The sequence below is a fragment of the Balaenoptera ricei genome, chromosome 8 (genome assembly GCF_028023285.1).
Source record: "Balaenoptera ricei isolate mBalRic1 chromosome 8, mBalRic1.hap2, whole genome shotgun sequence".
Taxonomy (NCBI): Eukaryota; Metazoa; Chordata; class Mammalia; order Artiodactyla; family Balaenopteridae; genus Balaenoptera; species Balaenoptera ricei.
This window is the reverse complement of record NC_082646.1, coordinates 260,961-273,627: the sequence shown is the minus strand read 5'-3', so window position 1 is coordinate 273,627 and position 12,667 is coordinate 260,961. Positions and strand designations below refer to the sequence as shown.

At 45.7% G+C, this 12,667-nt stretch overlaps 1 protein-coding gene across 1 annotated transcript in view; it reads right to left on the bottom strand.

The window, feature by feature from the left end:
• NCAPD3 (non-SMC condensin II complex subunit D3) overlaps nt 1–12,073 on the bottom strand; it is a 61,067-nt gene extending 48,994 nt beyond the window's left edge. The window contains exons 1-7 of the mRNA XM_059930004.1: nt 11,986–12,073; nt 9,550–9,704; nt 6,725–6,887; nt 2,122–2,306; nt 1,341–1,505; nt 1,173–1,234; nt 889–976 (exon numbers count right to left, since the gene is read on the bottom strand). Coding sequence (XP_059785987.1) covers nt 889–976; nt 1,173–1,234; nt 1,341–1,505; nt 2,122–2,306; nt 6,725–6,887; nt 9,550–9,704; nt 11,986–12,049 — 882 coding nt within the window. The 5' untranslated portion in view covers nt 12,050–12,073. The remainder of the gene's footprint in view (nt 1–888; nt 977–1,172; nt 1,235–1,340; nt 1,506–2,121; nt 2,307–6,724; nt 6,888–9,549; nt 9,705–11,985) is intronic.
• Between the last annotated feature and the right edge of the window lie 594 nt (nt 12,074–12,667).

Here is a 12,667-nt window from a genome sequence, read left to right as displayed (position 1 = left end):
TCCATATTTCAAACAGAGAAGTGACAAAGACAATAAATTAACGAAACATGGGACGCTTTCTAAACAGCAGGCATTGTGCAGAGGCATTCTTCCCTGTAATCCTCCTGAGAAATCCACAAGGAAGGGAAGCCTTTCACCCTCTTTGTGCAGATGAGGAAACTGAGGCCTCACAGGAGGACACACAGGCAGTGACGGGGGAGGCCCAAGTCTGGACAAAGTGCAGAGCCCCGAGTGCCCAGGGCCTTCTCATTCACACATCGTTCCCCTGGAAACTAGGTGTATCGCAGGCACCAAAGGCACAAGACCTTGGTCTGTCACGTTTTTTGCAAACTCCTGTTTCATTAACAACATCCAGGTTTAGTAACACCCTACTGCTTAAAAAGCTGTTAACTCCAGTGTCTAGAGCTGCGGGGCTTCGAAGGTCACTGGGGGCAAATCTATATATGAATGCTAACTAGGAGCGTGTTTGCACAATCATCCACTAAAACACAAACACTAACAGAAATACAGGGGCACACAGGAACTGCTGAGGGAAACTGGGAAGTCTGTGACTGTCTACTCTTCTCAGAAGAGTTTGGTAAATACTTCTGTAAAAGTAATGCTCAGTAGCTTATCTTTTCCTCTACCCAGGTCACACTGGAACCATTCTTTATGCCTTAACCCAACAAGAACTTCCTGTGGCCACCAGGTACTTGGATATAAGCCTGGAATGAACAGTGGGCACCACGTAGTGACGGGGATGATTTTCATTATACAAACGTCCTCAAGTCATGACAATGACCTAGTGAGTTCAGACGGCATCACATCGAATGCTTCCAGCGTTTTCCATCCCACGACCCACATGCTTTCACTTCAACCAGTAACTCAGTGGGGTCCTGTCTCCTTTACCTTATCTCCTTCTCTGTGAATTGGGGAGCACAGCAAATACAATCCATGATAGGCCAGTTCTGGTATGTATTTTGCTTGGTTAAGGTTTCTAAAAAAAAAAAAAAGCAAAAGATTAGTTAATGGATGTGATTTCACTTGGAATAGCTCCTAACCCTATAAGCTATATTTAAATGAATAAATTCTACCTGTGTGCCAATTAGGGTAAAATGGCAGTAAGGCTTCTGATGGAGCAAAACTCATTGTACCATAATTAAACGTTAGCACTGGAAGATTTAATGGCTCACCTGGCTTGTGTAACATGAAATTCATGTAGAACTGGTTCGAAATTAGTCAATGCAACGAAGACCTGGAAAACAGAGACCAAGAAAAGGCCTGGTTTTTCCCACTCTTTAAGTATTAGCCCTTGTCCTCGCTCTTTGAACTTGCCCAAGGTTCCTGGAATTCTCACTTACCTCTACACAATTCTGTATACACTGTGGCTTTTCTTTCAGGGAAAACTTGGGCAGAAGCCTTAAAAAATTCTTCAAGACGTGAAAGATGGCATTTCGAATTTGACAAAGGTCTCGGGAAGAAAAAAAAATATTCTCTTCATCCTCTTCTTCAATCACTTCATCCATCTAGATTATGAAGAAATGTACAGCTGACTGTGTAGTACTGCCTAATAGTTTGTCCCATGGTTTCCATGTACCCAGTCAAGGGCAGTGAAACTCCAGGTGGGCGCTGGGTCGCTGACCAGGCACCTCGACTGCTCGGGGTCTCCATCGCCGCAGCCGCTAGCTGCTGGACCAGATGGAAGCTACCACAGTTTCCAGTTCCATACTTTCACGTCAGTGAGATCTCTTGGGTTTCTTAGAAGTTCTGGTGTCAATGAACCTCTACCACCCTACCCAGTCACACAAAAATTAGGAATTAACGTTATTCTATTATGTTCTATGGACGAGAGTCCTCAGGATACTTCGACCACCGTCTCTAATGACAATAAGATAATGTGGCAAACACACTTGTTGGCCTGTGGTGAGCACACCTGGGACAAGGTGGGAGAGACATGATGGGGAGGCTGGGAAGATGGTAAGGGGAACGTATGTTCAGCGGTACACGAGGCGACCGCAAGTCCTACGGGAAGGATGGCGGACAGCACGCTAGGGCTCTGGTATAATCGTGACCCCTGAAACTCTACCTTAATATAAATTCTTAAATAAATCAGATATGCTTCATGACCCCACTCCCTCTTACCTCCATCTCCTCTTTCCTGGGGGGCCTTCCTCTCTTCCTACTCTCCCTTGGGTTGGCCTGAGCATTCTTCGGTTGTTCTTTCTTTCTTTTCTGATTCAAGCTGGATTCCTGAGGCCAGCTCTTCTTTAGAATCTGAATACATTTGTCAAACATCACTGGGTGGAAAACTTGGTTGGCTATACTGCCTATTCGTAAAGAATAAAGAGTAAGCAGGGTAGGTTTAATTGTCTTGAAATAAGTCTGTAACAACAATGAAAAATTAAAAAGCAAAACCAGACTTTTCCTTAACTTTGAATAACAGTGAACCTTTAGCAAAAAAGTTCCATTCAACTTCAGCCCTAGGCAGTGAGCAACAGGCCTCATCATAAATAAATAATGAGATTTCCGCAGCTGGCCGTAGCAGAGTAACTGGTTTTACACTTTTCTTCCTGCCATAAACAACTATACAACTGGATAGAAATTTATAAAGTGACCATCTAAGACCCAGAGCAAGAGGTAGCCTAGCCACACAACCCCTGAGAAAAGGGAAACCAGTGAGATAAACCCTAAAATTGACCCGATTCTGTGTCTGGAGGCAATGTCTGGACAACAGCAGAAAAACGGTGACCCCAAGCACATTCTGATGGACTTACTACGTCAGGAATACAAGGATCAGTGTCAGGAAGGCCGAGTAGCTGGAATGCACGGAGCAGAGCACTGGAAACGAGGAAGCCGCATGGAGACAGTGCTGAGAGGTCTGCACAGGGCTGACCTTAGCTAGGACGCATGGGGCGAAATCCATGACGGTGGGCAAAGAAAACCTCCAGCAGGTGGGAGATGGACGGTTTTTGGAACGCACACAGGGGAGAGATACGTCGGCGCCCCAGCCAGCCACAGTGACCTGGAACATTCACGACACACTCGGAGAGAAACACACCTTAACAGCAGGGCTAAACTAGCTCCAGAGTAAAGGCTACTTTACAGCTGCCCCAACAAAGCTTTCAAACAAGCCTCAAAAAGACCAAGTTAATGCACCAATAGCTGCCTATCAAAACATACTTAAAGGAAAACAACAAAATCAAGACACTCAAAAACTTCACATTCAAAATGTCCAGCATCCAATAAAAATGTACTGGGCATCCAGAGAGAGGAAAACGTGCCCTGTGGTGAGAAGGGAATCGTCACTAGAAACAGTCCAAGAAATGACAGAGCAAGCAGAGAAGAACCTTAGGGCAGATATTATAAATAAGCTCAAGAATTAAACAGTAGCAAACAAAGCAAGAAATGAAAATATTTTAAAGAATCAAATGGAACTTCTGGATCTGAAAAAGAAAACTTCACTGGATGATCTCAACAGTTGATGAGATGCTACAGGAACAAAGGCAGGTGAACTTTAAGAAACAGAAGCACAGAAACAAAAAAAAGTTAATAAAGGCCCTGGGACCCATGGGAGGATATCAAGCAATCTAACATACGAGTAATTGGAATCCCATAAAAAAGAGAGGGAAGAAAATACCTGAAGGAATAATAACTGGAAAATTTCCAAATTTGTTAAAAACTACAAATTCACAGACCCAAGAAGCTCAATGAACCAAACTATGATAAACACCAAGGAAATCACACCAAAGGGTAGATAATCTAATCAAATCGAAACTACTAATAATCTAATCAAATCAAAACAAACTAATAGAGAAAATCTTCAAGGTAACCACGCCAAAAAAAAGACACAAACCTACAGAACAGCAATGATAAGAGTCACGCAGACTTCTCATCAGAAGTGAAGTAAACCAGAAGACAATGCAATAACACCCAAAAAGCACTGAAAGAAAAAAATCTGTCAACCTAGAATTCTATACTCAGCAAAAACATTCTTGAAGGTGAAAGATACTTTCATGGAATCAAAATCCAAGACGGTGGACGGCTAACAGATGCCCAGCATGAGAAGAGTCAAAGAGAGTTCTTCAGGCCAAAAGAAAATTACATGCGATGAAATCTTTTAAAAAGAAAAGACATTTATTTTTTCATTTTCTAAAAAAATTATTTAAAAGATAATTCAGAGAAAAATGTTATGAATAAATTGTGTGGTTTACGACACACAGAAATTCAACGTATAACTACAACAGCACAAACAGGAGGGGAGAAAGGAAAGCACACTGTCTTAAGGTTTAACATTATCTATAAATAAGTAGAATATTATTGGAAGATAGACTATTTAAGTACTTATTGTACACCCAAAGCAAGCACTTAAAACATACACACACAAGTAAGTATAGACAGACAGGGAAGGAATAAGGAAAATTATGTCTATTCACAGATGACATGATCTTATATATAGAAAATCCTATTGGAACCAGTAAATGAGTTCCGCAAGGTTTCAGGGTACAAGATCAATAACCAAAAATCAGCCAAGGGACTTCCCTGGTGCTCCAGTGAGTAAGATGCCATGCTCCCAATGTAGGGGGCCTGGGTTCAATCCCTGGTCGGGAAACTAGATCCCACATGCATGCCACAACTAAGAGTTCGCATGCCGCAACTAAGAAGTCCACATGCCGCAACTAAAGACCCTGCATGCCCCAACAAAGATCCCACGTGCCACAACGAAGACCCAGTGCAGCCAAAATAAATGAATATTAAAAAAAATAAAAACCATAGCCAAGACATGGAAACAACCTAAGTGTCCATCGACAGATAAATGGATAAAGAAGATGTTGTATACACAATGGAATACTACTCAGCCATAAAAAAGAATGAAATGAGGCCATTTGCAGCAACACAGATGGACCTAAAGATTATTATACTAAGCGAAGTAAGTCAGAAAGAGAAAGACAAATATCATATGATATTACTTATAGGTGGAATCTAAGAGATGGCACAAATGTACATACCTACGAAACAGAAACAGACTCACAGACATAGAGAACAAACTTGTGGTTGCTGAGGAGGAGGGGGTGGGGGAGGGATGGATTGGGAGTTTGGGGTTAGGAAATGCAAACTATTATATACAGGATGGATAAACAACGAGGTCCTAGTGTACAGCACAGGGAACTATATCCAATATCCTGTGATAAAACATAATGGAAAAGAAAATAAAAAAGAACAGGTGTGTGTGTGTGTGTGTGTGTGTGTGTGTGTGTGTGTGTATGTATATATATAAAACTAAATAACTTTACTGTACAGAAGAAATTAACACAAAATTGGAAATCAACTATACTTCAATAAAAAAGATAAACTGTACTTCTATACACCACCAGTAAACAATTCGAAAATTAAATTAAGAAAACAAGTTCATCTACTATAGCGCAGAAAAGAATAAAATACTTAGGAATAAATTTAACCAAGGACGTGCAAGAGTTGTACCCTGAAAACTACAAAACATCATCAAAACCAATGAAAGCTCTAAATAAATGGAAAGACGTCCATGTTCACGTTGGAAGACTGAACACTGCTAAGACAGCAACACTCCCCACACTGATCTACAGAGTGAATGCAACCCCTGTCAAAACCCCAGCTGCCTTTTTGGAAAGAAGTTGACGCGCAAATCCTAAAATTCATATGGAAATGCAAGGGATCTTGAAAAAGAACAAACCGTGATCAAATATTAAGTATCAACAGTACCCCAACCATAATCCAGAAACATTTAAACACAGAAGGTAACTGGCAGAAGTACGACTTGCTGGAGAGCTGCAAGTGGCCCTACGAGTAACAGCCAGCCCTCAGCTCTGGGCTGAATCTCAACCTTAATCAGAAGGCGCTGCGCCCAGCAAGGAAGAGAAGAGTGAAACTGGGTTTCCAAGGCCACCACTTTGCTAAGAGCCCAGTTACACCTGAGATATCGCTCAGCAAGTGAGTTCTTTGGGAGCTTATTTCATTATTTCAAGTCATGATGGGAGCATTAGCAGTAAAACAAATCAGTGTTCCAGGCTTTACATATCTCTTCACTAATTCCCAAGTCATATGGAATAGGCCCTTAACATCTGCTATGAACGCGCTGACACGAGCAACGACGAGCTGCAAGCCGGCTGACCCTGATTTTCTCTTCCACGTGAACTCAAGGTCCCACAGCTGCAGCTCCCTCTGTGCCCCACCCTCTCCTGCCCTGGGCTGGGGTGAGTGGGGAGGAGGGACTCCTTCATGGCTCCCACCCGAAGGAAGTGGGGGAGCATCACAGACAGACCCCTCCCCCGGGCTTCCTTCCTCAGCCCTACTAGCTGTGCTCCGGCCTCTACTGGATGAGAACAGTCCCAACTACTGTCCACAGCCACGCGGGGGAGACAACACTTCCCCCTCCCCCCCCAGCACTTTTCTCAGCTTGGACAGGGTGTCAGAAGGCAGGGCGGTATCAGGATGGTATGCTGGGTGGGGTGGGTCGGAGCGGAGCTCTGAAACACCCCCTCCAGCCTTACCCCTCTCGGACTGTTTGTATTAGGTTACAAACCCAGCATAACAACATCAGAAAACACATTTACAGGAAAACAGGAGAGCTTTCTGGAACACCTGTAACATGACATGTGCTTCACAGATTTCCTCTCACCTAGCCTCCGAGTGAGGAAACAAAGTACAAAACAACGTAGACAAATTAAAAACTAAAAGCCTTGTCCTATCACACCAAACACACATACTGTACCTGGTACTTCCAGCAGCAGAAAATAAAGCCCAGCGGCATGAAGGCCAAATTCCCGCTGCTGGGCACTGACGTTTTTCTTAAGGACCATCTGAACGAAGTGATGGAACAAGGCCATCAGCGCGTTGTGGGAAATGCTGTTCTCCATGAAGAAGGTCCAAATGCTCTGGGGGAGGGGCGAACCATAAGAGCCAATAATTAGAGAAATGGGAAAATCTCCTATTACCTGATTTTTCTGAGTACTTTTAGTGCCTTATAAAAAAAAGGAACAGACCATTCTGGCTCCTAATTGTAAATGTTTGTCATCTTCACAGGGACTAAAACAAAATTTAAAAGTGTATTATTCAAAATTACAAGGGGAATTCCCTGGCGGTCCAGGGGTGAGGACTCCACGCTTTCACTGCTGAGTGCCTGGGTTTGATCCCTGGTTGGGGAACTAAGATCCCACAAGCTGCATGGCGTGACCAAAACAAAACAAAAAAATTACAAAGATAAATAACTATACAAGAAACTTAATTAACCTTTCAAAATAACTTTGGGTAAGAAGCACATATATTTGGGTAACCTTTCAAAATAACTTTGGGTAAGAAGCACATATATTTCTGAAATTACTATACCTAAAAGCTACACCAAGACTATGGGGACACCCTACATCAGTAATTATGCAAACAAGTTACTCCCCATCTATGTCAAATGTACCCCAATTCATTTATCACTCAAATTACTAACTGAAGAAATCAGAGCAATTTATTTAAATTGAAATGTTCTATGGGCAATGGGAGCAGGAGAGGAAATACCGGAAAGAGTCTCCCTCAAGAGATTTCAGAAATAGCCTAGGTAAGACAGGAAATAAACCCTAGAGCATAAACCACAATCTTATTAATTTTATCACGGTTCTATGCTTTCTCCTATTAAACATGTGAACAGGAAATAGGTTATTTGTATAAACCAAACATAGCAGGAACTAAATATGGTTTATTCTGGGCTACTTTAAAAAAACATAAGCTCACAAAAGTTCAAGAAATCAGACCTTGTATATCCTGCTTCCCTGAAAAGACAGGGAAAACTCTCCTCTTTCCTTCACCACGAATCTTCTGGAAGAAATCAGTTACATCCTCATTCCTAAGGCCACCTCAGCTCCACTCCACTCACCTGTAACTGTGACCCTGGGGGACCCAATCACCTCTGCAGCATTTCATACCTGATAAAAGCTAAGTTCACAAAACTCTATTAACTCCATCTGAAAAAAAGTCCCTAGTTGTTACCCCTCCTCCCCAGTTTCCACAACCGTAACTCCAGACCACGCCGTAACACACATTAAAAAAAACAGATGAGCAAAACACAGTTGAACAGTTGGCTGTTGAACAACACAGGGCAAGTCGAAAGTCCTCGTGGAATTCAGAGCCGGCCCTCTGCAGACACAGTTCCTCCACATCCATGGTTCTGCATCCACAGACTCAAACAACTGGAATCGTGGAGTCCTGTAGTTACTACCGGAAAACTCTGCATGCAAGTGGACCTGTGCAGTTCAAACCCGTGTTGTTCAAGGGTCAGCTGTACTGTCCCCAGGGACCTCTCTGAGTAAAGCGTTTCCCACTTCAGTCCATCTTCGGTCAAGAACATCTGTCTGAAACAGATCTCTTCAAGTTCCTTAGTCTACGGCTCACTAGCACCTCTTCCTCCGAGAGCTGGATGTGAGGATGAGTGGGTTAATCTATGTATGATGCTTAGACCTGAACCTTGTATACCACAAACACCTCAGCCTCGAACCCCACTGTGGACCCCACTTACAGCTCAGTCCTGGGTGCCCCGCCCTGCCCCCACCCCCTCGGCACTCGCTGCACATCCGCACCGTGATGATCCCTCCGTAGGCTGCCCTAGGACCCGCATTACTGCAGTCAACATTCTATCCATTTGTGAAGACTTGCCTCCAGCTAGCTACTTTCTTTCTGGGACCTTCCCAATCTCACCATGCTCCCTTTTCCATACCCCTATGAGATGGCATCTAACCTGTCCTAGAGCAGTTTCTACAATGCAGACTTCGGTGGCCTGGTGCTTCTCCACGCCTGCGGATGTGGTCGCTGGACATGCCTGGCCAGTGCAATGCCAGTGGGCGCCCCAAGAGCCAGTGCTTAATTCTCCCCTCTCCCCCAGGTAGGGGGAGGCTCTGTACCTTAACCGTCATGTTATCTGCCGAGGTACTTTATGCGGTACTCAGCATTACGCTTAATGAATGTTTAACAGGATGATTTAATTTTTGAACAGCTACATGAAACCTCTAACTGAAATATTTTTGGTAATTTAGATCTTTCAGAGATGTTAATATCTAAGTATTCTTTGTTCTGCTTTTGAGTCCCTCAGTTTTTGAAAAGCAGTTAATGATCTAAATAGTAATAGGTAGAACTCAGTATTTAAAGGAACTCTTTTTTCCATTTTTAATTCAACTCATCACTTTTCAGTTTAATATCCAATTTTCCTAAAGTTAAGGCATGCCCGAATTGTTACTGCATTGTCCTTGGCCATCTTTTCCTATTTCGCTTACCTGGTTTCCCTCCTTGCCTTGGCCTTTATTCTTTTCCTTTAATTTGCTGTTGTAAACAGTGGTCATGTCTTGAAAAAGAATCACAGATTAATACCTTGAACCTCTGGGAGGAGAGCTATGCGGCTACCCCAATAAATGAACCACATTCTTTATGCCACTCTTTATCATACTCTTTCTGAACTATACACTAAGAAGACTAAGCTTTAGATGATAATAGGGATTTTTATCTTCCACTTCTGACAACTAAAGGGCTAGCTTGATTTTTTGTTTGTTTGTTTGTTTTTACCTCTGTAGCTCCAAGCTCTCCAGCAGCAAAAGTTAAAAGACTGTCATAGAGATTTGTGAACGCGCTCAGTCCGGTCTGCACGATCTCTGCTTCTATGGTGGGATCCAGAGGCTCAGTTTCCGTGAATTCCAGTTCCCATACTGTGGCCACCCATTCTAGTGGGAAAATGCAATGAAGTCAACAAATGTTCTATAATAAGGAAAGCCAATAAGCTTTAGACTCTGAGTACATTCATGAAGAGAAAAGTTTACTAGTCACAACTCACATTTAACTATACCATACAGGTGAGGCAGAATTAGAAGGAAGCAGAAGAGATTAGAAAATCTTTTTTTAATCATTAACTGACAGCTGGCTATTAGGTTGGTCATCACCTAAAAGTATCAAGAAGGAAAACACTTTTTAGATGTAACAGTTTTGGGGACGATCCAGCCTTCCCGTATGTTCAATCTGGAGAAGAGGAAGTTAATAAAAGGTTGCCTCAGCTGTCCCTTTGTGAAAATCTTATAATCAAGTTAATAAACCCAAATAAAGTGTACAGCACAAAGGGACAGCTGAGGCAAATGACTATTTAACATGCTTTAATTATTCATTCACCCTTCCCTAACTGATCTCCTAACAAATACAATCAGCTTCCTAAAAATGTTCTTGCATCTTTTCTTGCCTTTTTCTCTCATATTCTCCCACTTATTTTATATGCATATTTTTAAATGCACACCCATATTTCTGACCTCATTTCTGAATCGAAACTACGAAGTCCCAGTGATAAAATATCTGGAATCAGGAAACCAATATATTCAACAAATGACAGCTATTACCCCGTCTACAATGGACAGGTGTTAAAGCAGTAGTAGACACGTACAACAGTAGAGAGCAGCTGGAGACTATTCCAGGGGGAGGCAGGGGGCGGAGGGGGGAAGGAAGACATCCTTCAGCTGCTCCAACACGTGTGGGTTACCGGGGAAAGAGACACCGAGAAGGGCATCTCAGGGAGAGACAACCCCATAACAAAGCACAGAAGGCAACAAAGTATCACCTGTTTAGAAACCAACAGCACCGTAAGGGCACTGAGCTCAGCTGTGAAGGGTGAGTTATCTATCAGCACTTACTCATCAGGTGGTGTAATGCCGCGGGACCCTAGGGGCCTTCTCAGACCAGCCCCTCCCCCCACGTGCTCGGCCTGCCTCTGTCTGCAGAACAACTCGAGTCAAAGGATAAATTTAATGAGAAAAGTGAGAAAATGCAGAGAGAAAAACAGTCAAGCAGAGCAAAATAATAATAAATTAGCCAATAAACAAAGTCAAGGACCTTTAGCTCCTCCTCAAGGACTACAGATACTAGCCTGAGCCATGTCCTTTGAGCTGTTTTGCAGACACTGAAACCACCCCCCCCCTCCACGGGTGGGAGAAGTTAACTGCTGCCCACAAGCGCGGTAGACTGGTTGGAACCAGGCTGATACTGCTGACCCCTGACTACCTCACCACCAACCAATCAGAAGAATGTTCACCAGCTGATCACACACCCCTCAACTCTCCTCCCTCACCCTGTCTTTAAACTCTTCCCCTGAAAGCCTTTGGGGAGTTGGGGTCTTTTAAGCACAAGCTGCCTGGACGCCTCGTCAGTTCCTGCAATGAAGGCTGCACTTTGCTTCACCACAACCGGGGGTCAGTAGACTGGCCTTGCCGCGCACGGGCAAGTGGACCCAAGTTTGTTTTGTTAACAGCAGGTGCAGGTGTTAAATCAATCTTCACGAACGCCCGCGAAGTAATCTTAGAACCCCCATTTGACACAAGCGACCGAGGCCCGCGAGGCTCGGGTGCTCAGCGGCGGACCAAGCCGCCGGCCCCGGGTCCGACTCCAGAGCTCAGCTCTGGGAAAAGAGCACCCGCAGGGACAGGTGAAGCCTCTCGCCGCAAACAGAGGCTGTAGTAACTCTTAGGAAGTCGGGGGAACCACTGAAGGGTCAGAGACCCGGCGGGTCACGCTGGCCTTTTCAAGGTGGTCCCGGAAGGGGTGTGGGGCCGGGTCGGGATGGAAGTGCTGGCACCAGAGGGGCAGGAGGTGCCCCAAGCGCCGAGGCGGGCCACAGCGAGGGCGCGGGTTGGACCGCAGCCTCGGGAAGCGGCGGGCGAGGCTGGGACGAGGGGCCGCCGCCACCAGAGGCTGGAGGTGGGGGAGGGGGGCACCTCCTGCCCTTCAGGGAGGATGGGCGCCCGGGGACGCCAGCCGCACCCCTGGGCCTCAAGTTCAGGAGGTCGGCCCGGCCCAACAAACAGACGCGCTGCCGAAGCCTCGGCACCAGCGGGGCTGTCCGCGCAGACCCGGAGGCAAGGCCGAGAAGCAGGAGCACAGAGCGGAAGGAGCCCGCGGAGGAGCGCCAACGCCGCTGCCCGGCGCGGCCCCTCCCCAGCACCCCCCGGGCCCCGGCCGCGTCCTCACCTGGCCTGAGGTCCAGCGGGCACCAGGGGTGTAAGGCGCTCGCCAGGTCCCGCCAAGCCGCCATGACCGCTGCTCGCCTCAACTTTCAAAGCTGCTCCGGCGCGCGCGCCGAGAAGGCCCAGCGGGCTCAGGGGGGCACGGGGTTCGCACCAACCAATTACCGCGCCCCGCCGGCCCGTCCGCTGGCCAATCAGCAGGGCCTTCCGCCGCATGCGCAAAGGGTGAGGCGGGTCCAAACCCACCCACGCAGTCGAGGTGGGGGGTGGTTTTCAGCTTTTCCTCGGAACTGGGGGTCAAGAAGAGAGCTAAATCTAATGTCCTTCCCACCCCGTCTCCCTAAATGGGGACACTCTGAAGAGAATCTGAGGCAGGATTTTTTTTGTTGTAATTGTCACCTCTGCCCCCTGTCAAGCGGCATTTCGCGTGCGTGTCAAAGGGCCGCGTTTACCCATCAGACAGCATCGAAGGTGTACACATTCGAGTGTGGGTGGCGGCCTACCGTTTACCGAACTAAATAAAGGAAAAGTAAAACAGGGCATTCAGAAAGGACATCTTTAGTTCTGAACTTTACGGGACATCTGGCCGGAGCTCCAGAAGGAAGCCCTGGTCGCCATGTCAACTGTGGGAAAGCCGGGCGACCCTCTCCCGGCGCGCATGCGCAGCGCGCGCTCCGCCGGAGGCT